This window comes from Podospora pseudopauciseta, chromosome 4 (assembly GCF_035222475.1).
Source record: "Podospora pseudopauciseta strain CBS 411.78 chromosome 4, whole genome shotgun sequence".
Classification (NCBI taxonomy): Eukaryota; Fungi; Ascomycota; class Sordariomycetes; order Sordariales; family Podosporaceae; genus Podospora; species Podospora pseudopauciseta.
In genome coordinates, this window is record NC_085894.1 from 2,573,483 (window position 1) to 2,597,053 (window position 23,571).

The 23,571-nt window shown below is 54.8% G+C and overlaps 8 protein-coding genes across 8 annotated transcripts; 2 read left to right on the forward strand and 6 right to left on the reverse strand.

The window, feature by feature from the left end:
- Positions 1-939: 939 nt before the first annotated feature.
- QC763_408180 (uncharacterized protein) lies at positions 940-3,208 on the reverse strand (the record flags this gene model as incomplete). The annotated part of the gene is given in 5 exon segments (XM_062912451.1): positions 940-1,692; positions 1,770-2,231; positions 2,355-3,063; positions 3,081-3,103; positions 3,163-3,208. 3 exon segments carry the CDS (start codon positions 2,691-2,693, stop codon positions 940-942), a joined length of 1,554 nt encoding a protein of 517 aa, XP_062765911.1. The 5' UTR covers positions 2,694-3,063; positions 3,081-3,103; positions 3,163-3,208.
- A 1,562-nt stretch (positions 3,209-4,770) lies between these two features.
- On the reverse strand, positions 4,771-5,231 carry QCR6_1 (Cytochrome b-c1 complex subunit 6, mitochondrial; the record flags this gene model as incomplete). Its single annotated transcript, XM_062905933.1, has 2 exons — positions 4,771-4,974; positions 5,048-5,231. 2 exons carry the CDS (start codon positions 5,229-5,231, stop codon positions 4,910-4,912), a joined length of 249 nt encoding a protein of 82 aa, XP_062765912.1. The 3' UTR covers positions 4,771-4,909.
- A 22-nt stretch (positions 5,232-5,253) lies between these two features.
- On the reverse strand, positions 5,254-5,981 carry QCR6_2 (Cytochrome b-c1 complex subunit 6, mitochondrial; the record flags this gene model as incomplete). The annotated part of the gene is made up of 2 exons (XM_062905934.1): positions 5,254-5,679; positions 5,895-5,981. 2 exons carry the CDS (start codon positions 5,979-5,981, stop codon positions 5,254-5,256), a joined length of 513 nt encoding a protein of 170 aa, XP_062765913.1.
- A 1,061-nt stretch (positions 5,982-7,042) lies between these two features.
- QC763_408170 (uncharacterized protein) lies at positions 7,043-8,678 on the reverse strand (the record flags this gene model as incomplete). Its single annotated transcript, XM_062912450.1, is given in 4 exon segments — positions 7,043-7,528; positions 7,604-7,904; positions 8,054-8,631; positions 8,644-8,678. 3 exon segments carry the CDS (start codon positions 8,062-8,064, stop codon positions 7,043-7,045), a joined length of 798 nt encoding a protein of 265 aa, XP_062765914.1. The 5' UTR covers positions 8,065-8,631; positions 8,644-8,678.
- A 3,240-nt stretch (positions 8,679-11,918) lies between these two features.
- On the reverse strand, positions 11,919-16,683 carry QC763_408160 (uncharacterized protein; the record flags this gene model as incomplete). The annotated part of the gene is given in 3 exon segments (XM_062912449.1): positions 11,919-14,553; positions 14,618-16,501; positions 16,520-16,683. 3 exon segments carry the CDS (start codon positions 16,681-16,683, stop codon positions 13,470-13,472), a joined length of 3,132 nt encoding a protein of 1,043 aa, XP_062765915.1. The 3' UTR covers positions 11,919-13,469.
- Positions 16,684-17,397: 714 nt separating this feature from the next.
- Positions 17,398-18,595, reverse strand: QC763_408150 (uncharacterized protein). The gene is made up of 2 exons (XM_062912448.1): positions 18,258-18,595; positions 17,398-18,190 (listed from the first exon to the last, which is right to left on the reverse strand). Exons 1-2 carry the CDS (start codon positions 18,582-18,584, stop codon positions 17,462-17,464), a joined length of 1,056 nt encoding a protein of 351 aa, XP_062765916.1. The 5' UTR covers positions 18,585-18,595; the 3' UTR covers positions 17,398-17,461.
- Positions 18,596-20,082: 1,487 nt separating this feature from the next.
- Positions 20,083-21,309, forward strand: QC763_408140 (uncharacterized protein; the record flags this gene model as incomplete). Its single annotated transcript, XM_062912447.1, has 1 exon — positions 20,083-21,309. One exon carries the CDS (start codon positions 20,083-20,085, stop codon positions 21,307-21,309), a length of 1,227 nt encoding a protein of 408 aa, XP_062765917.1.
- Positions 21,310-21,666: 357 nt separating this feature from the next.
- RAD10 (ssDNA endonuclease and repair protein rad10) lies at positions 21,667-22,971 on the forward strand (the record flags this gene model as incomplete). Its single annotated transcript, XM_062912446.1, has 1 exon — positions 21,667-22,971. One exon carries the CDS (start codon positions 21,667-21,669, stop codon positions 22,969-22,971), a length of 1,305 nt encoding a protein of 434 aa, XP_062765918.1.
- Between the last annotated feature and the right edge of the window lie 600 nt (positions 22,972-23,571).

A 23,571-nucleotide genomic window follows, 5' to 3' on the forward strand; every position in this document is an offset into this window, starting at 1 on the left:
ATTGATTGCCTTTTATCACGACCCCGTCATGCACTTTCTGCAAACCGTTATCCGTGTTGAGAGTCACGGTAAGGGCGGAGATGGCTTGGCCATTAATGCAAGTCGAGACAGGCTGAGAGGTAGGCTGAGTGGCGGGTGTACTGGGCATTGAATTGGTACCGATGCTTGTGCCCTTGGAGTGCCACCGAGAGGAGGATGGGTAGGTAAATAGGTAGTTGGGGGGGGGGGCTGGGGGGCGCTGGTAAGACATGTAAGGGGCTCTGTAAAGGTTCTCTCTTGATGAAAGCCCCTCTTCACCCTTTTGAAGATTTTCTCTCCCATTCTTTTCTTCTCTCCGGCAACATTTCGCCAATCCAATCTCCATCAGCTGTGGCCACACTTCCTTCAGCTTACAGTCATTCACATAGTCGGGTACAATATCCCGCCCATACCGAGCATACCTTTACTATAATAATGTAGTAAAAGACCTTTAAAGAAAGTCAATAAGCCTTTGAATTTTCTTTAAAGGCCTATTAACTATCATTGAAAGTCTGGTAGTCATCCTTCAAGGTATGGTTCGCAATAAAATATGGGCCAACCGATTTCGTGTGTGTTGTCAATGATTTCGGTGCAGGGTGCTCAGTGAAAAAGAGGGGAGGAAAAAAGAGAGGAGAACAGTGGGCAGGGGGCAGTGAAAGGGGATATAGATAAGAGGTTATGTTTCATCATGAATGTTTACGTCTCTTTTGCATCATCATCATCATCATCATCATCATCCCGCATCTTATATACTCCGCGAAACCAAACATGAATTGAAGCATAAAAGAATAAGAGATATCATAAGATAGGGGGTATCATCATTAACAAGTACACGCTCAACTTCACAAACCACAACACCCACACCCACACCCACACCCACACCCACACCCACACCCACACCCACACCCACACCCACTCACTCTACGCCTCAGCCCCTCTTCTCCCCTCAGCCTCATCACTCCTCACCCTCCTCAAAACCAACTTCTCCCCCCGTCCAAAGCACCCCAGACAAAGCGGCAACGGCACCGCAACCATGGCCAAAACCGCATGAAAAACCAACGCCCTCTCCATCTTTCCTCCTTCTCCCTTCAGCGCACCACTCACAACAATGAATATACCCCCCAACACCTGTCCCCCGCTCCAGGCTAACGTGCTCGTAACCTCGGGACTGATCGGATGCGTTAGCTCAACCAAAAACTCCACCACCACCGGCACGAGACTGAAGCTCGCCGCCCCCATCGTAGCCATGACCACATACGGCCCTGCCACCCCCCCGCTGTCCCTAGTCCCAGGCATCCAGATGAAAACCAAGTAACAAAGTCCAACAATGGGGACCGCGAACCGGATGGCCAAGAGGTATGATTTATACTTATCGATCAAAGGCGACGTGATGGCCGAAGCAACAAGGCCGACGACGATGAGCAGTGCCCCAGCAATACCGGCTTCCTCATCGTTGTAACCGTGTGGCAACAAGACTTGGTTGAGGAGGGACGAGATACTATTAAACAAACCGACATAAATCGCAAAGGGGACGAACAAGAGATAAAATTCCGTTTGGCGAAGCAGGAACTTGACCGACGATATCAACGACAGTTTCGGTGTTTGTGAAGAAGGTGCCACCGGTGTAGGGGGGCGGGCAGGAATAAAAAAGGCGGGGAGCGCGCAGACCGTCGACTGTGCCACCTCAGGGTTAGAGATATAAACAGGCAAACGGCGGCGGAGGGGAGGGAGGATACAAAGGTGGAACTCACAATCACAGAAACATACAACACCATCCTCGAAACATCCCCCGGACCCTCAACCCAAAACGGAATAATCAGCTGCCCCAGCGCAGCCCCAAACGGGTTCGCAAGCGAGGTCAAGGCCGTAGCCGCCACCCGCCCCCGGTTGGTGAACCACAAGTCCGAATACCGCGCCGGAGCCGCAAGGACAAAAGGCTGAGCAAGACCGGTAAGGATCTGGCCAAACATCACCACCCCAAACAACCCCTTTTCACCAGAGTGACACCCTGCATAGCGGATCCAGTTGCCCACAAGAATCAAGGCCGCCGAGGTGACAATCGACGGCTTCGGCCCGAGATGCAACACATAAATCACCAGCGGGGTGATGGCCGTAAAAGCAAACAAAAACGCCGTGCTGAGCCAGTTGATGGTGTTCTCGTCTGTGGAAAAATACCGAGCTGCGTGGCTGGCGACGGGGGAGAAGGTGAGCCACTGGTGACATGTTAGCAACCCACTCTACCCAGCTCAGGACATGCTTGGTCCAACCCAACGGCGGGATTCAATTCAAGGTCACGACACGGTCAGATCTGGCCCCGACGAGGTAGATAGGCTTACATCCCAACTAACAATCACATTCAACAACGTCAACTGCACCAGCCCAAACCACCTCCTCCTGTAGACTTTGTACTCGACCATCTCCGCCGCGCTCACACTCGCGCCCCCCGACCCGGCATCCACCTTTTTTGCTGTGTCCCTTGTTGTCGCGACAGTTTCGTTTAGTTCAATCTGCATCTCCTCCCCTGATGCAGCCCCTCGTCGTTCATCCCCCTCTGATAGCTTTCGCCACCCAGTCCCAGTGGTGTTCATCGCGTCGTTGTTTGGTGTCAAAACCTCTTTCTCATCCGCCGTCGATTGTGTGGTCGGCGACGTCAATCCATCCTCCTTCCTCGCCATTACGAAAAAGAAGGGCACGCGCGACCCTTATATCGCCAAATGTTATGGCCCAACAATAAGTTGGTAGGTAGTGTACGGTATGCAAGGCACAGCAGGATGGAAGCGGCGGCCGCGGCACACGACCGTGTTCCTGCGCTCTGACTGGCTGGGGTCGGTAAATTTGCGAATGTGTTTGGGCTCAGTCGCTGTCCGCGGGGTGCGTGGGGTTTCAGTCTGGTCAAAAAAAAGGCGCGAGAGGAGGTTGGAGAAGGAGAAGGGAAATAGATACGGATCGGAGGAGAGATGAGACGGCTGTTTTCCCCCTCCTCGACGTCGCTTCCTTGCACATGGGAAAGGTGCGCAGGTGATGAAAGGGGAGGGGGGGAAACCTCTCTCTGGGATAAATGTCTTGGCGACTAAACCAGGTTGAGCTGAGGGATTGTGTGGAAAGAAGGAAGGGTGACATTGGAGACGGAGGGGAGTGTCTAACCTTCTTTGTTCGACCTAGGAGGTCAAAGGAGGGGGGTGGTCACCACCTGAAGACGGGGTGATATCCTCAATAGTAACAGAAATCACGGTTTATTTATCAAGTATGTAGGTGGTTCTATAAGGGGGTGGTGATTGGCTGGGATGTTTTGTGCATGAGTGAACTGCGGGTAATTCATATGGTTTGTGGTACAAGTGTGTATATGTATGGTCTTGAGATTCCACCTCCAAGATATCCATCAATGGGACCCCAAAAGCCTTCAAAATGTAAAATGTGAAACCAGGTGCCGTAGACTTTGAGATGCTGCAAGGGGCAAGAGAGGAGGCAAAGTACGCTTCATGTGGCAGTGTCCCTCTCTCGCTTCACTGCTCAGTTATTAATTGATGATAATAAAAGTAAAGTTCTCAAATCAATTGACGAAAGCACACAACGAGATCTTACATACAAAGTCAGTGCTGCTCCCTACCATCATGAGACGAAAAGCTCTCTGATTTTAAAGCAGCTTGCTCCCTGTTCGATCCGGATCCGAGTTGAGATGAGATGGAAAAACCCCAACTGAACAGAGCGATGGCTCTCATCCCAACTCCCAGCTTTCCCAGGGTGTTGGTTAACTCACCCACTCCGCCACCGCTGCACAAACAACCTCCACGATCCCGTCATGCTCACCCAAACACCGTAACCGTGCAACCATCACCATGTCTAGCCCCCGTGTAACCACACCCGTGTAACCACAAGCAGATCATACCCACCTCGCAAAACCCCATCAGGGTAAACCCCAGAGTCGATGTAAAAGTCATGTGGTCGAATGTACATGTCCGGGACCATCTACGTCTCACTTCAAGTGATAGTGACAGCCCAGGTGCTGACTGCGTCAACAGTGGCCTCGTCCATTACTCAATTGTTCAAAGCCTTGTGGTACCAGCAAACACATGCGCGTAGATACATCCCAAAACCGTGGGGGTCCCCTCATCTCATCTCACAGAGCACGTCAGACCCGGTCAACAGCACAAACCGGACAAATATGTGTGTGACACTGCATATGTTCCCTGATGGGTTTTTTTTGGTCCGGTCCTTCGGGCCATGATAGTGGTAGTTCTCTTTTAGGTAGTCGGCATTGCTCTTCCCAATCGATGACGGCAGGTGTGCTCTCTGCCTGTATCCTAAACTTGGGCTGCTTGGCCAATTTTGGCTGTCGTATGCGCTATGTAAGCGGTTCAGTAAAGACCATCAACACTGCCAATACCTGCAAAAACACTTATAAAACAATCATTTACCCCCAAAAATCTAATGTGTTTTCCGTTTTTCGTTACAAGGTGTGAGTCATGGTAAAGTGACAATGTCGGGAGGGAGAGAGAGAGAGAGAGTTATGATACAAACAAACAGCTGGAGCAGTTTCCACCTATCCCCCAAAGGTACACACACATCATTCGATTATACAGGGAAGAGAGAGAGAGAGAGAGAGATAATTCCCTCCCCTCCACCCAGCCATTTTTTCCAGGCCCAAATTCCCCCCCCCCTTCTCGTGCCTCCCCCCTTCCCCCCCCCTCACCCCCTCTCCCTTCCTCTCTCTCACATTTGTCTATCGGAACACCGTAACCCATTCTATCAAAGCCATGCATGCAATGTGCCGAGAAAAAAAGGGCGCCCCATCCGTATCCTAAGAGTCTAGAAGAAGAAAGCCGGGTCCGTGATTGGTGGTTGGTAAACAGAGAGGGGGACCATCGAGAAGGGTTGATAAATTTGCGTGAATTTATTTGAGGACGGACCAGAGCTTGGGCGCGGCGCAGGCGGTAGCGCAGTGGGCAAGGTGGAAGACTGTTTTGTGTAACCAGCCAAGTCAGTGCCGTGGACATGTAGAACTCATGGACAATCAAGACATATAACTTACACTCCTCGACGCAGTCCTCCTTGGCGCCGCCCTCCTCGGACTGGGCAGCGGTGACACGCTCGACGCACTCGTCAAAGTGGTGCTTGGCAGGGGCGCACTCCTTGGAGTTCCGGCACTCTGTATACATCAAACAACCCCCAGCGTCAGCAGTTGTTCTCACAAAAAAGCAAGGGCACAACAGCATGCCAGCAGAAGCGGCAGATGTGTCATCGAGTCGGTCGGCCACTGCGGGCCCACGCCTGCCCGCTCAGCTCGCAGAGCGACATGGCAGCACGCCACATCTCTTGCTCCTCCTCCTCGACAACCATAGCTCGCTGCTGCTGGCGGCTCCGTGGTGTGCATGTTTGGGTGGTGGTGGTGGTGGTAGTGGTGGTGGTGGTGGTGGTGTGTGGTGATTTGTTGGTGACGGCATAGGCGGCGACGGCGACGGGGGTAGCAGCAGCGATGTACCCACCTTCCTCGAAAACATCCTTGGGATCTTGGAGCTCCTCCTCCTCCTCCTCCTCCTCCTCCTCTTCCTCTTCATCCTCCTCCTCAGCAGCCTCCTCAGCAGCGGGCTCCTCCTCAGCGGCAGCAGCCTCGGCCTTGGTCTTGGTGTCCTCCTGGGTGGTCTCGGCGGTGGTCTCCTCGGTCTGTATACGTCGTCGAATGACCCCGCTAGTCAGTCAGCTGTTTCAAACAAGCAACAATAAAAATATATAGCTTCCATAGCTTTCGATCCTCTCTAGCATGACATGAAAGTGTTGTTGTCGGTCCATATCACCCGGGGTTAGCCAGCAACCCCCCGGAGGTGGTGGGCAGCCGGCAAACAGCTAACCTTCAGGGCTCAAGGAGAAAGGGCGCATACCGTTTCGTGAGCGGGAGCCTCGGCCTCGGCCACCGACCAAGGGGTGGCAGCCTCGACGAGGTCAGTGATGGTATCCCAGAAACCCATTGTTGCAAGCCGGGGCCTTTGGTGGATAGTCAATGGCAAGAATGGGCGTGAGCAGTCAAGTGCCTCCTCCAAGGTATCGCGCGACGTTGGAAGCTCGCAAAAATCGGCCGCATCGAAAACCGGCCGGGCTTGCAATTGCGGGATTTTGATTGGCCGCCCGCCCGAGGAGGAGTGACGAGCTGCACCCGGCTACTTCCGCCCGATCACGTGAGATGCTGAGGTAATTATTTGTGACCTTTACTGACAAGAGAGAGCACAGCAGAGAGGCCCTCCTGATCAGATCCATCATCAGCAAGGCAACCAACCCAGGGGAAGCCTGAAGGATCTCGTAATTGTAACTGTGACTCCGTGACTGCAAAAGGCACAGCCTACCTTACACAGCCCTCTCTTACCTTATTCATACCTTTGCTGTACCGAAGACTATGTACAAATACCAAACGGGAATAACCCAGTTTCTCTCAAGTCACACGACGCAATCTCCAAGCGAGTAAGCCGCAGGTTTCCCGGATCTCTGAGATGATTGGGAAAAGCAATGTTTTCTTCTTCCGACTCCAGCTTACATACCAAATCCTCCACGTCCCCCCTCCATCCACCAGAGGCCTCTTTGTTTTAGGGGAAAAGAAAAGTAGATGAAAAATCATCAAACTAAAAAAGACAAAAACACAGGATAACACGCCCAACGCAATGCAGATTAAAAAAAAACCTTCCGGGTTGTTTCTGTTCCACACTCCTATACCCACTCACTCCCCCAATCATCAAGCACCAAAACAAAGCAATCACACATTAGAATAAAAACCCTACAAGACCACAAAAGAATCTGAGTATCCGTAAACTGTTGGTATCGAGAAAAGGTTGAAGAGGGATTGCGTTTTTCAGCAGGGCTTGACCAAAAAAAAAAGACGCAGGTGAAGAACAAGAAGAAGAACAAGAAGAAGAACAAGAAGAAGAACAAGAAGAAAAAATACAAGAAGAAAAAAGAAAGCATGAATGCGGTCCAAAGAAGTTGTCCCATTCTCACCACGTTTTCCCACCTGTCCCTTTGCTACTCCCTAGCTCGAAATTCATTGCCGCTCTGCATCCTGCCTCACTCTCTCCTCATACTGCGTCGAAATAGCCTGAGTCTGCGCCTCGACATAGTCCGGGGGCGGCTCGTCGGGAACGGGTGGAGGCGGCTGAGGCTGATCAGAAGTGCCGGCCGGGGCACTGCCGGCCGGGCCGGAGGAAGGTCCGGGCGCGTTGTCCTCGTAGGGCGGAGGAGGCTCCAAGTTCGAACCGGGGTTCAGCCCCATTTCCCGGGCATGGTGAAGACGTTCCTTGAGCCACTCGTACTTGTTCTGGAAGTCGCTGTGACCCCCATCCCTGAAGACAAACTTGACCTCGATCCGGGGGATGTGCATGGGGATGCCGCCGCCGGGGACAGGCCTGACGGTGCCACCCCAACTCCAGGGGCCAATCCATGACGACTGTACATGGGTGTCGGTAAAGTTCAAGGCGGGTGCAAAGAACGACTTGAAATTCTCGCTAGGTCTAATAGGGAGATATATCACCTGTGAGAGGGGGGACCGGTGAGCTCTGAGCAACTTCCTAACAAGGAGAGGGGGCGGTGGGATGGATGGTCTTACCCGCTCGTTGGTAATGTAGGCAATGCCATTATCGACTTTGAGAGTGTATGGGTTGGCAATATTGAGCTCTTTCGGCGTCGTGATCTCCAACGAGACTCGTGGCCGTGAGGTGTGCAGGATTTTCTCCCCGGGGATAGGCACAATCTCGCCGTCACGGGTCAGCATGACCCAGCTGTCCTCATCGTTAGACCGAGAATATCGCAAGATGGTCCATTGGTGCTGCTCGGCCAAGGCCTGATCCATTAGGCGAGAAGAAAAGAATGTGTATTGGATGTGGGGTTGGCGAGGAACAGGCTTAGAACTGTTCACGACAGGTGGGAAGGAGACGGCAGCGGTGTCATGGATGGGTGAGAGGGAGGTGGTAAGGGGGCGCGGCAGGGGGGAGGGTAGGTGAAGAGTAGAAGACACGAGGAGGGCTTGATTCGGGTCAGAAGGGCAAAGCACACTTACTTTATTGACATGATGAGGAGGCGGGTGTGGTTAGTCGGCTGCAGATGGCCCGCTACCCGCAGAGATGGTGGTCTTGGGTGCGTCCCACACCAGGTCCAAGGTAGGGGGGGGGGCAGAGAGCTCGATGGGGCTCGGTCTCGATTCGTTGCTTTGGGTCGCTAGCAGGCAGCAGGGTTTACACAGTTAATGGTAACTAGCGGCTTCGATCTGGTAAGCTACCTATATGGATGGTGTCAAAGAATATTACTGTACGGCTGCCGTGGTATTTTTGAGTGGACCGGGCCCAGCCTGTTGTAGGTGCTGCTAGCCTATGCTTTCTTTCCTCGACTTGATGCTGCGATGCACCTCGGCAAGCCAACCTGGCAGATGGATGGGTGTATGTAGGTGGGTGGTCAAGGTGAGGTGAGCTGTCGCCAGACGGGAAGACGGGAGAGGTCAGAGGCAGTCAGTCGGCCCAGTGATGGCAAAAATGCTGCCAGATCAGATCGGCTTCAGGAGGCGGGAGCTAAAAAAGGTAGGGGGCGGTATTTGATAAATCTTCCCGAGAAGGCGGACGGCGATGATACAACGGAGCTTTCCTACACAACTACCTACAATGCCTGGTAGTAGTAGGGTCTCATGTGAGGCGCGGCATGGAAAAGACAAAAACCGTCCGCCCGCTGGGTACATTAGAACCCCGCGCTGGCCAATGCGGCGGGAACCAGTGGGACCTCTCACCTTCAGCCTGACCGCAACAAAACCGATGATACAGTACCTACAGTACACCACAGCACTACAGCCATTTATCAACCTGTCAGAGGCCCGGCTTGAATTTCACGATATTGTTTCAGGCTCAAGCCATCAGGTCCCTCTCTGATTTGACAATCGGTGATAAAAATGGAAGGAAGGCGGGATATAGTCAACCTTGCATTGCCCACGTCATTCTCTCAACCCACCTTCCCATCACCACGGGCACCTATTCCATCCAGGCTGCTGATCTGATATCTACCTACGGTATCTGCCTTAGAGTAGACAATGCTCTCTTTGGTCAGTCCAATCTCAGACCTGCAAGTTCCATGCTTTTTTCTCGTCGCACGATGGCCACGAACCCAAGCAAGAACGCCATCTGCCGGCCAGCGAACTACTACTACACTACTACCTGCCCATCTACGTATGTACGGACAGCCGGCGACGCGCGACGTGCAGGTCAACTCCCCTCTTTGGGGGTCCCAGCCAATTCCCAGCTAATAGAGTACCGGCTGCTAGGGACAGGAGAAGCAAGTCAGACTGGAGGTGCCCTGCTCATGCTCCCCGCGCTCGACGACACTTCGCCCGTCGTTATTCGTACACGCCGCCTCTCTGCTGTTGGAATGTAACCTCACTCCCAGTCGTCCCCCTGCTTATCGTCAATTGAGTTTCGTAATGGAGCCTCCATCATCTCTCCCGTTTCCCGTCCTGTCCCCGGCGACCGTTGGGAATCCACTGCTGTTTGAGCCTCTTGTCGTTTCTTTCTCCAGGCAGTGGTCAAGTGGTCAGTTGGACAGCTACTACAAACAATCCAGGGCCAAGCCCCAAGAAGAGAGGTGGTGGTCGTTCAAAAATACTGTACCGAAACAGATCTCTGATAGAGCTGCACAGGTACCCCTGTCCCTGGCTGCCGGGACGCCCACACGGGCCAGCCTCTCGGTGCGCCGCGGGGGTGACGGGAATGGTGGGCACCCCCCTTTCCGTCTTGTCCCATATCTGAACCAGAACCCCCAATCTGCAAGTCCGCGGGAGGGGAGCCACTTGTCAATGCTCTGCTCTGCTGTGACCTCTGCACCCTCTCGTCAAATATCCAGCGTCGCTGCCCCCGGCTGTTCTGTTGTCCCGGTACGGAGTACATTCTGCAGTACGGAGTACATACCATGCCACCGCCAAGGGCAGACCTGGCAGACATTGCGTTAGGGCTAGCATTGCCAAGTAAGTACCAACTAGCTGGGCTCGCTGGTGTCCCTGCTTGCCTCGCCTTGCCACCTATCAAGACTGCGGATCTCTCACCGAGTATCAGGGGCCGCAGGGCGCTTTCCCGAAGGGCCCGGCCTTCTCCAACCCAATGGAAGGCTCACCGCCCGAATCACCAGCCTGTGAAACGGTTGCCATGAGGCCCGCAAGGGGCCCAGCTCCGACGACGATGTCGGTACCTTTGGTGGGGCTCTCCAGGGCGTTTCCCGATCACCTCTTCTTCATCATTCATGCCGACTGCCTGCCTGCCCATTGAAGCATGACGTCTTTTTGTCTTCCAACCGGGAACCCGTCCGGTCTCGCCCACGTCCTGCCCACCGCCGTTACAACAACTGAGCATAGCTCGGACCAATAGATACCTAGTCTGGGGCGCTTGGCCCGGGTCAATGAACTACCGCGGTTCTAACACCGTGCCACTTGCACACACGTACAGGTTTTCTCTCCTCTTCTCCTGCAGCAGGACGACAGCAGCCTTCCGGCCGATCATGTTCTTCTTTCCACGCTTTTGACGACAATGTGTGTTGAGGTGTCTGGAGATCTCAGCCCTGCTGTCAGTGATCGTCTCAGGGTCCAAGATGCAAAACTTTCTAGTGCTTCTCCGGGCATGATTTTGTCATTGTTTTTCTTTTTCGTACCAGACTCGAGCCACTTTTATCCCCGGGTACGGCTAGAAGATGCAATCAGCCGGCGCCTCATGTCGCATCGCTCGACGACACACCTCATCACTGCTCATCCGCCTCGCAAGCTCGGCCTCTCCAGTCTGACATGGTTCCTGAGATATGCGCAGGATCACCCAACCTGCATCCTCTGTACTCCAATGATGGCCGCCAGCGCGACGTCTCCGTGTGCCCTAGACGCTGTTCGTCAGGTTTTCCACATCCTCATCATATTCAGGGGGAGACCCGCTGCCAAGCTCATGCACCAACGTCTTCCTACCGCTTTTGCGAGAACCTGCCTCGGTGCTTCGAGAAAGACCGTGCTGTACATGGCTGCATCTTGATGGTTTGGTCACGTTCGTTCATCGTCGGACTCACCAGCTCACCCCCCCAAATGTGGAAAGCCGGGCTGCGGTCGTCCGGACTGCTTGTCGACACCCCCCTGGAACGATCTTGTTGTTCGGGCGGTAAGACTCGTGGCTAAGTGTTATACGGCAGTAGTAGAGCGTGATGTTGACCGTTCCTGACAGTAACACAGACCTGATCTTCAGCACATCGCCTCTTAGCTCTGGGGCTGTCGGGAGGCGGATCCTTGCGTAACTGTGCCTGCACACTACACATCCGCTACACAGGACCGCGCAGCCCGACAGCCGTTTCGCCTGGTGTGTTTCCCCATCGGGATGTATTGATCATCAAAAGAGACGCCTCGCTTCGGGATCCCTCTCCTTATAAGAGGGTGCGTGGTCCCCCAAGACGGCCGAGAACAATCTACTGCGTCCAGAGGATTTTCAAGGACAACACTCTCCGAGATTGATAGGCGGCGGCTGAACAGATTTACTGAGCTGGCACGCATTCGACAAAAGATAGTCGCGGAGATCCTGTCTGTCTCGAGTCATCGGGCGTCAAGTGGTTTCCGTACCTGCCGCTGTCAGAGGGAGCAGCACAAAGAGAAGCTGGGGCATGCTTGTGCCTGGGATCGATGCTGCCTGAAAGTATAGGGGACTCTCGGGAGGCATTGCCGTTGTCAAGAACTCGCCTCAGTCAGGACATCTTTCTCCGACAGCTGCAAGCCAGCTCGGCTTCCCACAGGAGGGGGTGATCAGTCACTTCTATCCCCAGAAGGCCTGCCTTTTCTCCGGCCCTTCTCCCGGCTGCCAAGGGTCAAGACAGCCTATAGCATCGGGCAGACATGGGCAACAGGGGGATGGTGGTTCGAGTTGGTGATACCGAACTCACCCCAGGCAGACACTGATTGGAATCGCAAGCACACCCTCTCTACTCCCGTCCACACGACCTGCCGGTGTGATTGGGCATCATGGTGAAGGGAGCACCTGCGGGCCAGCAAGAGCAGTCTGTTGTCGGCTCAGCTGACTCTCAGAAGGGGGTCAAAACATCCGGCTGGGTCTTTGGGCACCTACAGAATCTCCTCCCCACCGACCTCCCTGTCAACGCATGTGGCGGTTGTCCCTGCTCCCCGACGAGGCCGTTAGCGACCTATGGACACTCGAATATCGGCTATCCCGGACACCAGCTCAAGAGCATAATATGTGGATTCCTCGACGGGCAGGTCAGCTTCTTGGGCCCATCCTCCTGGAAAGCGGATCAAAGAGCATCGAAAGACGCAGGTGAGCGCGTTGTACTGATGAGTCTCGGTAAAATGGTTCTTGTGGTAAATACATGATGAAATTTTCATCAACCATACAGTCATGACGAGAGCTTCATTAGCCAAACACGCCTCTCCGAACTCCCAACCATGATCATATCGATGACACAGAGAAACATCCCCGGCATCTGGAGATCAGGGAGGGGGTGTGTGGGGAAGGAAACAAGGTCAATCCAGTCATAGTCATCCCCGATGAATGTGCAATCTCCTTTTTATCTTCTCACCCCAGAGCCTATTGTGGCCCACACCTTCCAGCCTTCGTGCCCCATACCCGGAAGCAACCCCATAGAGCGGACAATACTGCTGACTTGGGAGCCTAGCAGCGGGGAGGTCTGCCGTCCTTGCCATCTCGCCACTCCTCTAGGACTTTTTCAAAAATACACAAGGACATCGATTGTGGCGGAGACAAGCAGCGGTCTGTGTCAGCCACCAACCACCCAGACGACACAAATCCGGTACGCGAACGGCTCGATACCCCTTCCCGTTTTGGGATCATGTATGATATGATGGGCCTTGATGTCTAGATCAGACAGGAGCCGTGTCTCTTTTTCCGTGGCGAGCATACGGGAAATGCCTTGAGACGCACGTCTTGGGAGGCGAATGTTTGCCGAAGGGGGTAGAGAGGGGCGAGAAGGTTAAAAAAAAGAAATCATGAAATTGTAGGCGAGGTCGAGACAACTCAGCACCGCTGCCACAGCTGCAACAACAACAACCACAACCACGACTGCAGCAATAACAACAATAGCAGTGACAGTAAGAGGACGAGCAAACCTGCCCATTCACATGCTGGCCAACACATGGAGCCCAGTTCTACAGACAAGTCCATACCAAGTCAGCCTAAGGTTGGCAATAAACCGGTTTGCATTAATCCTAGCAAAAAAAAACAAAAGTTCCCTAGCCTTACTCCAGTTCATGTACATGTCGTTTCGTGATGTGAGATGCGGATGTGTGTGTGGTGCTGTTCCTCCTCGTCTCTGTCCATCTCCTGGTCCTTCATGCCCAACCCCTAACCCTCCTCCTTGCTGTTCCAACACTAGGTCATCCCACCCTGACCCTTTCTTGATCTCACACCCCTAACCCTCGGTTTCATACAACTTTTTGTACAAACGCCCCCTCAAGACAACCAAAAATCATCCGCCTTCACCACCCCCCCCACCCTGGGCGTCCCAATCTTTGGCGTCATCCCTCCACCTCCACCACCACCACCACCACCGTTACCAACATGCGCAACAGAAGTATTAATCCCCAACCCAACCCCTTGACTCCCACTACCACCATCCCCAACAACAGCCGGAACAACCTGCGGCAACGGCCCAAAGTCAAACTTCGGCATCTCCAACCTCGGCGGCTGGACAGGCGGCTGCTGCTTCTTGGCCGGGCTCGCCCCCCTCGACTTGGCCTCCACCGGCGGACCAAACCTGACATCCCTCACATCCCACCCGTCCTCCACCGCCGCCTTGACCCACGTCCTCAGCCCATCGTGAACGCCCCCATAAAACTTTTCCTTGCACATCCTCATCGTGCCCCCCATCGCCTTCTCCCACCCGCTAACCCTCAGCTCTTCCCTCAGTTGATTCCTCTCCTCCCTCGTCGGCCCCGTACACGCAATAATCGCGTTCAGCAGGTCCAAATGAGAAGCCAAATAGTTCGTCGCGTCCCACTCCACACCCCCGACATAGGGCGCCGCCGGAACGGGAGGTCGTTCCTGTGGGAAATGCCGCTCCATGTACCCCTCGTGAGTAAACACAATCTCAGGCGAGGTCTCATCCCGTGGAGGGGGCAAGGCCACAATGTTGAGGTTGTGCAGAAAGATCCAAAAGACTTCCTTGGTGACGTTGACCACCTCCTTGTTCCAGACCCGGTAAGGTCGCGGTTTCTGCATCTGGGCGATGAACTCGATTGTCTGGCTTGTTTTTATCGGGTCAGGGTCGCGGAGAAAAGACAAAACGGTGCTGGCGCGGGTGATTTTCTCGCCGGGAGAGGGCGCGTGCTGGATGTAAGTGAACAGGATGGAAGTGATAATATTCCTCGTGGTGAACTCGGACGGCCCCTTCTTTTCGGGGTCAAAGATGAGATGCAACAAAGAGGGGAAGAGAGTCGCGTGGATGGTGTGGAGGTATTTCAGCGCCAGCGAGGTGGTGCAGAGCGCCTTGAGGCAGAGGAGGACTTCGTGGAGGAGCGCGTCTTCGTGTTCCTCTCTTGCGAGTCAAAAAAGTGTTAGTAACATGACCGAGAGGGGCGGGAAATAAGGGGAAAACAAACCTCCACTCCAACGCCATGGTCCTTTTCAGCAAATCCACAATCTCCTCCATCCCGCACTGCCTGATAAACTCCTCGATCCACGCCACCGTCTCATTCCTCAACAACAACCTCAACTTGTGCAGCTTCCCCACCTCCACCAGCTCCGGCTTCTGAACCTTGCGCAAATAACTCACAAAGTCCCCCGGCAGCTGCTGGCCCTTCACCTTGGCTATGAAGCCAGTATACAGCCCCCCGCCCGTCAGCTGCTGTCCATCCCCCCCTCCCCCCTGCTGTCCCTCCCCCCCACTCTCCCCACCCCCAACCAAACTCTCACTGCTGCTCTTCCCCCTAAAATGCCTCCCGAGACTACTATCCCCCTTCTTCTTTGTCGGGCTCTTCTCCCCACCACCACCACCACCACTGCCATCCCCTTTCCCACCTCCCCCCCTCCCAAGCGTCAAAGACAACCCCCTCCCGTGCTTCTTCTTCTTTGTCGACTTATCCCCGGCCGCTGCCTCATCCAGTTCCCTCTCCGTCGGCCGTCCCCTCGCTCCAACATCCATCGACCCCCGCGCGAGATTCACACTCTGCCTCCCCTCCATCCCCACCTCCTCATTCTTCTTGGCCACCATCTCGGCCCAATCCTGACGAATAAACTCCATCTTCACCGTGTCGGACAAATTCCTCATCTTGTACCGCTGATTCTCAGGGATGTTCCTCCTGTCAAGCATAGCCTCCAGATGCCTGTCAATATCTTGCGGCTCAATAGCCGGTAAGTCGGCAGTATTGCTCCCCGCTCGTCCCCTGGGTCTCCCGCCGCTCCCGCCGTTGGGAACCCGCGTGGTGCTCTTGCTCCTGTTTGAACTCCCCGACCCTCCACCCAAATGGTTATTCAAACCAGCCGGCGGCCTCTCCCCCACCACCACCCCCCCCCCAGAATCCTTGTTCTTATCCCCCCCCCGTCCCCAAGTCAACCTCTTGAAACTGATCCCCACCCCTTTCTCCCTCTCCCTCTCCCTCTCCCTCCCCCGCTCTTCCTCCCCCCGTTCCCTACTCTTATCCCTCAGCCCACTCCCCGTAACATAACTCGTGAAGCTCTTCGGCCGAGGCCTAACCCCCATTCCCCCCGGCCTCGTCGTGATCGGCGGTCTCGAGACCCCATCCCCCCCCCTTTCCCCTTTCCCTCCTCCTTTGTCCCCACCACCTGGAATCACAGAATGAGTCCCCGAGCTGCTGTTCCTGATAGGCAACTCCACCGGCGGACTGGTGCTCAACCCCCCGCTCGCAAACTGGGCGTAGATCGGGGGCGGACTCTCCACTCCCCCCGGTGAGCGGTTCTCTTTGTCCTTCCCCTGCCCGCTCTCATCCTCCCCGTTCTTGAGGTTCTTATAACTCTTCGGCCGGAGGAGCAACCCCCCCAGATTGGTGGCCGATTTCGCCTTTTTCGGCTTAACCGGCGAGGATGATGATTTGGGCGGTTTGGAAGTCCCCAGCGCCTTGAGGGTAGAAAAAGAAGAGAGTTTTGTCGGGGAGGATGGCGGGGGGTTGTTGGAGGTGTATTGCGGGTCGAACCGCCCTCTCGGGACGGGGGGTGGACGTTCAGCAGCGGGCGAGCGGGTGTTATCCTGACGGTTCTGAACCAATTCCTCCAGGGCGTACCCGTGCCGGGTTATGGGGGGGTAGCGGCTTGTGCTGATTGGGTTTGTCGGGGGCATGACCGGGGAGGTGGGCGGTTCCCAGCCTACGTGGTACACTCCGGCGCGGTTGATGGCGGCGAGGTTTTGCTCCGAGGCGTAAAAGCCTGGGTTGGTGGCTATGTTTGGTGGGGGGAGGGTGGTTGTGCCGTCGGAGTTGTTGCGCTTGTGATGGTGGTGGCCGTGGACGGGGGGGGTAGGAGTGCTGTGGCTGTGGCTGTTGCTGTTGCTGTTGCTGTTGCCACTGATGAAGGAGCGGAAGACGGAGGATTTGTTGCGCTGGTGATGGTGGTGGTGTTGGGAGGAAGGGTAAGCAGCAGCATCATATGCCTCTCCCCTGCTGCTGCTGTTGTTGTTGTTGTTGTTGTTGTTGTCCAGCGGCGGGGGCACCATGGTATGGAGATGCCCAATTGTCTCTCTCAATCAACTCAAGGTCGTTCCTCGGAATGCTGTATCCTTCTCCCTGAAAGCCCGCGTTTCGTTGAGATGGAAAAGAAATGCTTGGTAGGTAGTGAAATACCGACTCGACTTGAACTGGGCTTGACTTGAAAACACACCCGGTTTAGGTCGCTTGCGATGCAAAAATGCCAATTTCTCTCTCCGGCGACGACGACAACTAGAAAAAATGCCCACAAAAAGAAAAAACAAAAAACACTCTCGTCGTGTCGTGTGGTGTGTCGGTGCTGGTCGTGGTCATAAGTTATGCCATGCTTTGCGCTTCTGCTGCTGCTGCTGCTGCTGCTGCTGCTGCTGCGTGTTGCTTCGGGTGACGTCGAACGCGCGCGTGGAGAGTGAGTGGGTGAAGTGGGTGCGGACAAAGTAGGGATGTTTCCTGCGCTTAGGTTGGCTGGAAGTTTCCCAGTTCTGGCTTTTGGTAGGCCCAATGAGGGTGGTTGTGTGCTTGTTTACCGGGGGTCGCCCCGTTGCCAGGGTGATTGCGCCTCGAAATCAAGGCCCGAAACACCGGAACCACTTGGACGTGCCGAGGCCGTTTGATAAGATAGATACAGAGTACATGCCCCGCGATTTGACCCCACCATGGTTTTGTTCCCTTGTACCCTTTGACTTCAAAGCAAATCAACAACAAAACTTGGATTTAGCAGACAAGGGCCCACCGCTCTAGACAAGCACCAAAAGTAAACAAACAACATCCATCCATCTACAAGCTCTACTACCAACTCATCAACCCTCTTCCTCTATCGAACCCTCCTCGCAACTGGCTTTGTGGTTTCACCACCTTGCCCTGCAAAACCGTAAACTTGACGATGCCTTCGCAGTCTTCTGGCTTCACTCTCGCCAGCCAGATGCATTGCGCTGCGCCCAAGTCGTCCTCGCCCTCCTGTGGCTTGATTGGCACCACGCGCTGCCTCTCCTCCTCGGTCAGCTTGCCCAGCTCCACCTCGTCCAAACCGAATGCGTCTGGTCTCCGATAAATCATCACATTGGCGCTGTACTTGTGTCCTCCGACGTGACTGATAAAGTAGATGCCCACGCCCCCTGGTCGTTCATCGTCTAAATCTCGGTAGAGACCTAGTGGTGCTAGGTGCCTCTGGAATTCTTTTCGGAGAAGAGGCGCGCTCTGGCCGCAGCGTGCATCGCGGGTCTTTTGAGAGCAGAGCAGGATAAGAGCGCGATGTGGTGACGGCCGTGTTGTGATGTCCTTCAGCATGGCAGGCGTTGGTTCTGGAAGATGGGCTGTTATGGATGGGGGGATGGAAATTGGCTCGAGTGGCGAGGTGTTGGTAGGTGAATCGTTGATTATGGACACCAATGTAGGCACAGTAGCAGGTGTGACGTTTTCGACGACGGCGAAGGCAGGCAGTACGAGGACGGTCGTCGGTTCAGAGTACGAGGTGGTCCGATGCGGTGTGGGAATGTTGGAGGCAGAGATCATGAGGCGCTGGAAGATGGTCACATGCGTGTCAGTAAGTTTGTCCATCAACTGACGGAAGCCATTGGGAGCGTACACCATTGCTGGGAGCTTTGGCATGCGAGATGGCCTGCATGATGCTCCCCTTTTCATCCGCAACATCGCGCACCCAGTCTGATTTGCCCGTCGCAACCAGAACATGCGTGCTCCATCCTTTCACAAAGCCGTAGAGCGCATCGGTTTCGTCAATCTTGAATGATTTTGGGTACTGGACAACGCAACTGTTGCAGTCGCGGTCGCAATCCTCGCCGTCGATCTCCTTGTCCACGACGGGAAAAAGGTCCGGGAGCTCGGCCTTGCTGCCCGAGTTGCCTATGTAGAGGGCCTTGGCGCTGTTGATGAGTGATTTGATGCCGCTCGCCATCGTGTCTGTTGACTGTTGCGAAGCTGTTGGAATAACGAATAAAGAAGCTTGTCAAGCATGAGCTAAGGGTGACAGGCGCCAAAGGGTGTGAGCTCCCGGCGGCGGCGGCGGGTCGGACTTTCGGAGGTAAGGGTGCCCGGTATGCGGCTGGCCTTCAGCTGGTCCCAGTGGCCAGGCTTTTGGCGGGGGCGGAGTTATGTGTTTTCCTTGGGTTGGTGTTGAAAACAGTCTGATGTCTAGGAATTCGAGTCAGATGTTCAAGCGTAAAGTTGATTACCGGGAACTCCGGGGTCGGTCTTGAGATTTGCGGTCAGTAAGGTGCTGACAGAAATCCACAAGCGGTACAAGACGTCACCGCCGGGCGAGACATCGGAATATTCCTTGTGGTTACGGGATGCCCGGCACCGAATCGGTCTCTTTCTTCCTTCGTCAGCCCCTTGAGCGACATTGCACAAGTGTAGTCGTAGGGTTAGGGTGAACAACAAGCTATCCATCACCAGCCCTTGAGATCCCAAGTTTGGTAAAATGCATGCATGCACTCCGCGTTTCAGCAAATGGCCGGCATTGGCTCCAACCATTGTTTTCCATCAAGAGGTTTCTCTTTCCCCGCATTTTGAGCCCTGTAGTGTTAAAGCGAATAGAACCCTGAGACCCGAAGAAGAACTGAAGGCTTCCAGAAAAGACATTCCTCTTCAAAGATCTAACGACATATTCCGATGGGTTCCCCGGCCTTCGTCCCCTTTTTCAGAAAGTGTCTCGTGGACGGCAGAAAACATCGGCGGTGCCATTTTTCTTGACTCAGATCCCTAGCTTCTCGCGAGACCATATATGGATGGCTCTAATGTTTCCTGCCACCATCCATCTATGCATCCCCCCTTCCACTACGGGTTGAAGGTCGCGTCCCGCCCTATAAGGCTCAGAACGGAAACTTTATTAAGATCTCGGCCGACAGTCTGCAGCAGTCAAGTGGACGCTCTTGTGCAGAGCACACCCCTCCCGCTGACGGATGATGGAGTCCCGCCACCATCAACACACTCGAGACAGGCTGGACTTTGTGTGCAGGCTACTCTTCTACCATGATCGCTCCCCCAGCGGCAGGGCCACCTGCCCATGATGCGGGTCTTGGCTTTTTCTCAGACGCTCTGGGGGTCCAACAGGAATAATTCCACGATTCAATCTCATGATGATTTGCACGGACTATGCCTGCATCCTGTTTTGGTGTTGGCTGCTCGTCCAGTGTTCCAAGAATCCAAATCGGGCCCCAAGTCCCGAGTAGACCACTTGATGGGTGGGTCAGTGGGCTGGACCCCGGGCTGGTGCGGACGTCATATGCGAATCCCACCACACTCCCGTCCAAGTTTATAAGTCATAGATGAGCCTTCATCTTGACCCGTCATTCTGGAAGTTCTACCCGTGTCTCTTACACACTTACCTTGATATCAACCCGCATTGTTCACGTTTTCTACTGCCTAAAACTGGAAATTCCTTTTGATCAGCAATGGAGCAACTCAAGGGCGGTTTGTTGGTCGCCTCACCCGCCGGAGGACATGCCGGGCCGAAACTCAGAAAGAAGCTCAGAAAGACCGTGTCAAAACAACGAAGCGCCGTTTCCTGGCGGCTCGGCTTCTCGAGCTCAGCATCCACCAAGAATGATCAATGCGAAACCGCAGACAAGCCGCCTGTCTTGTCGTTGCCATCTCCCGACCTGAGCGATCCAAAATGGTCAGAGTTCTTCAAGAATGGGGGATGCTTTTATCCACAGGATGAATCCGTGACACCCGCGCAGACATCGCAGACTTCGGTGTCTTTGGAGTCTTCGAAGCCCTCACAGTCCCCGGAGGCTTCAAAACCCTCGCTCTCAGAGCCCTCGAAGGCCTTGCAGCCAGCAGAATCACGAGATACCCTACACGAAGGCCAGATTGTTCCCGAACTTTCGCACCTCGTCATTAGCGACAGCGACGCCCAGAAGCGAATGTCAATGTGCTCCAACTCGGAAGCCCCAGCAAGTCCCATGACGGCCATGAGACGGCGAGCCAAGACACCCATATTCTCAATAGGACAGCTGGAGGGCATTCCCAGACCAAGCAACGCGCTGGCCAGGGCATCAACCGTTGAACTCATCGCAGAACAATACCGGGCCCTTTTGGAATCAGACAACGCAGCTCGTGAGGCGTCACATTCCGAATCCCATTCAGAACCGCCTCCATCTCACCAAGAAAGGCGGTTATCCATCCGACGCCAACAAAGTTCAGACCATTTGCGGGATGAATTGAGAGCCCCCCGCCCGGTGGATACGGCTTCTGGCTCACCGATATCAGACGATGGGACGCTGGTGAGCTTCGAGGAGGAGACGGTGTACTTTAAGCCTGTGTCCTTCTCCCCGGAACCATCACCCCGACCACCGCCCGGCAGCATCGCAAATGCGCCGGCGACTGATAATCTGAGTCTGCAGATATGTCTGGATTTGCTTACGAGGGATCTGGCTTCTGCGCTGGCTAGTCGGCCTAGCAGGACGAATTCGGAGACGTCGGCGCTGCAGGTTTGGGTTATGATTGAGGCTTATGAACGGCTGAGGGATCAGTTGGGGAGTGCTGGGCTGGGGTGTGAGGAGTATGGTGCGTTGGAGGGCATGTTGAACTTTTGGTTGAGGGCGTTGTATTCGATACATGATAATTTGACGGGGGTTGATCGAAATAGCGAGAGCGATTATGGGGAGGAGCTTTGAGACGGAGGACCTGGATTAGAACTGGAAAGTGATGCCCTGAGAACGGTTGGATATCGAGGCGTTTTGGGCATGTTTTATCACATCACAAGCACAAATATTCTGCTAGGATATCAACTGCCCTTCAATATCTCGAGAGTGACACTGGTGATGATTCTCATGGCCCCCGCACCTTCAACCCCCCGCTTTTAGCGACTGCTGTGACGTCGTCTCCACTCTCGCTTGGCCAACTGCCGAAGCCCCGATCCTTGGCACGTGTCAGCGCGGCTTTCCAAGCCCCACCCGGCGCGTCACTGAACGAACGAAGCCATCGTCCATCGCCAGACAGAGAGAACACCACCAACCACCACCACCACAAAAATGGACGACGATTTTGGCGCCGACGCCGAGTTTTTGGATGCCCTGGCTTCCTCAGCCGATGCCATCACTTCTTTGAATAGCAACAAAACCAACAAACAACCACTACCACCACCACCACCACTACCACCGCCACCGCAACAACAGCGACCCCCGGGCCCGCCCGCCTTTCTCCCACTCAAAATCCAACAACCCACCCCCCAGCGAGTAGAAAAACCACCACCACCGCAACGGCACGCCTCCACCGCGTCAGGTCCCCCAAAAATAGTCCAACCAACCCCCCAACTTCTCCCCTCCCGAGCCAGCGGCTCGGGGTCTTCAATCCTCGTATCCCCGCGGCAAAAAGGGAACCCAGTGCTAGCCTGCATAAAGTCCATACCGTGGGAGTACTCAGACATACCAGCCGACTATGCCCTCGGGGCGACCACCTGCGCCCTTTTCCTGAGCCTTAAATACCACCGCCTCCACCCAGAATACATCTACACCCGCATCCGCCTCCTCCAACAAAGGTTCCTCCTCCGGATCTTGTTGGTGCTTGTCGACATTCCCAACCACGAGGATTCCCTCCGCGAGCTCTCCAAGACTTCCCTTGTGAATAACGTCACTGTAATTTTATGTTGGTCGGCGGCCGAGGCAGGGCGGTATCTCGAGCTGTATAAAAGCTATGAGCATGCGAGCGCGGCGGGGATAAAGGGGCAGCAGGCGACGGGGTATGCGGAGAGGTTGGTTGAGTTTGTGACTGTGCCGAGGGTGGTGAACAAGGCGGATGCGGTGGCGCTGGTGGGGACGTTTGGGAGTTTGAGGGGAGCGGTTAATGCTGATGTGGAGACGCTGGGGACTGTGGGGGGGTGGGGGGAGAGGAAGGTTAAGGCTTGGAGGAGGGCAGTGGAGGCTCCGTTCAAGGGGAGGAAAAGGGAGGGGGGAAAGGGGGTGTTGAGGGGGGCGGTTTCTATCGGGGGGGTGCCGAGTGGTGGTGGTGCTGGAAGGGGGACGCAAGGGGTGAGGGGGGGGAGGGGGGGAGGGGTGAGGAAGACGAGTGGGGGGGCGGTGAGGAGGGTGGGGAAGAGCTTGGAAGTGGTGGGAGAGGTGAGGTTTGGGAGTGATGATGATGAGGATGAGGATGAGGAGGGGGAGGAGGCCATGAGGGTGGTTGAGGGGGGGGGACGGGGGCAGCAAGGGGTGAGTCAGGCTGCGGCGAGTTCGAGTTCTGCTCCGGCTCCGGCTCCCGCTCCCGCTGCGAAGAGGAAGGAGCCTGAGCTCAGTGAGGGGATTGCTGCTGCGTTGGCAAAGCTCAGGAACAATGGTTAGATGGGCGAGCTTCAGGTGGCTTCGGGTTGGAACATCCTCGGTGACAACAGCACTACACGTCACAGCACCAGGCGGAACCCTGGGTTTGTACACCTCGACACTGCATGCTGCTAGCACCGAAATGTGTTGTTCGGCATTTTTGCTAGTCAGGGGCATGGTAGTGCTTTTCAGGTTTCTCTGCTTTGGTGCGGTGCCTGTTGAACAACCAAAGTAGGTTGGGTTATTCTTCAGGTCGGACCTGCCGTGAGAGGTCCCGTATCGGCGGTTTGCCCATCTTGGAGTAATCATGTCCCACAGCTGAGACCAGCTACGTGGATATGTGAGATTGGGAACTATGTTGGGATACATATGGGGTTTTTGGTGTTGCTCAAGGAATGGACAGCATCAGGTTTAGACGGCAAACATCGGTTTTTTTTTTTTTGAACGGATTTGGGTTTGCCTCGGGAGAGTTCATGAGTCTTGGAAAAGAGACTTTGATCATCTGCCCAGTAGCAGTTTGGACGGGAAGGGCTTGCGGGTGGCTGCAGTAGTATCGAGAGGGTGGTCCACATGGTTGACGCCCTGTGACGCTGTTCATGCATGAAGCTCACGTCGGATTCC

Coding starts and splice junctions, on each gene's coding strand:
- QC763_408150 (XM_062912448.1), bottom strand. CDS start 18,584: ATGGCGAGCGGCATCAAATCACTCATCAACAGCGCCAAGGCCCTCTAC. Junction 18,191..18,257: donor CCAAAGCTCCCAGCAATGGT/GTACGCTCCCAA, acceptor ACCATCTTCCAG/CGCCTCATGATCTCTGCCTC.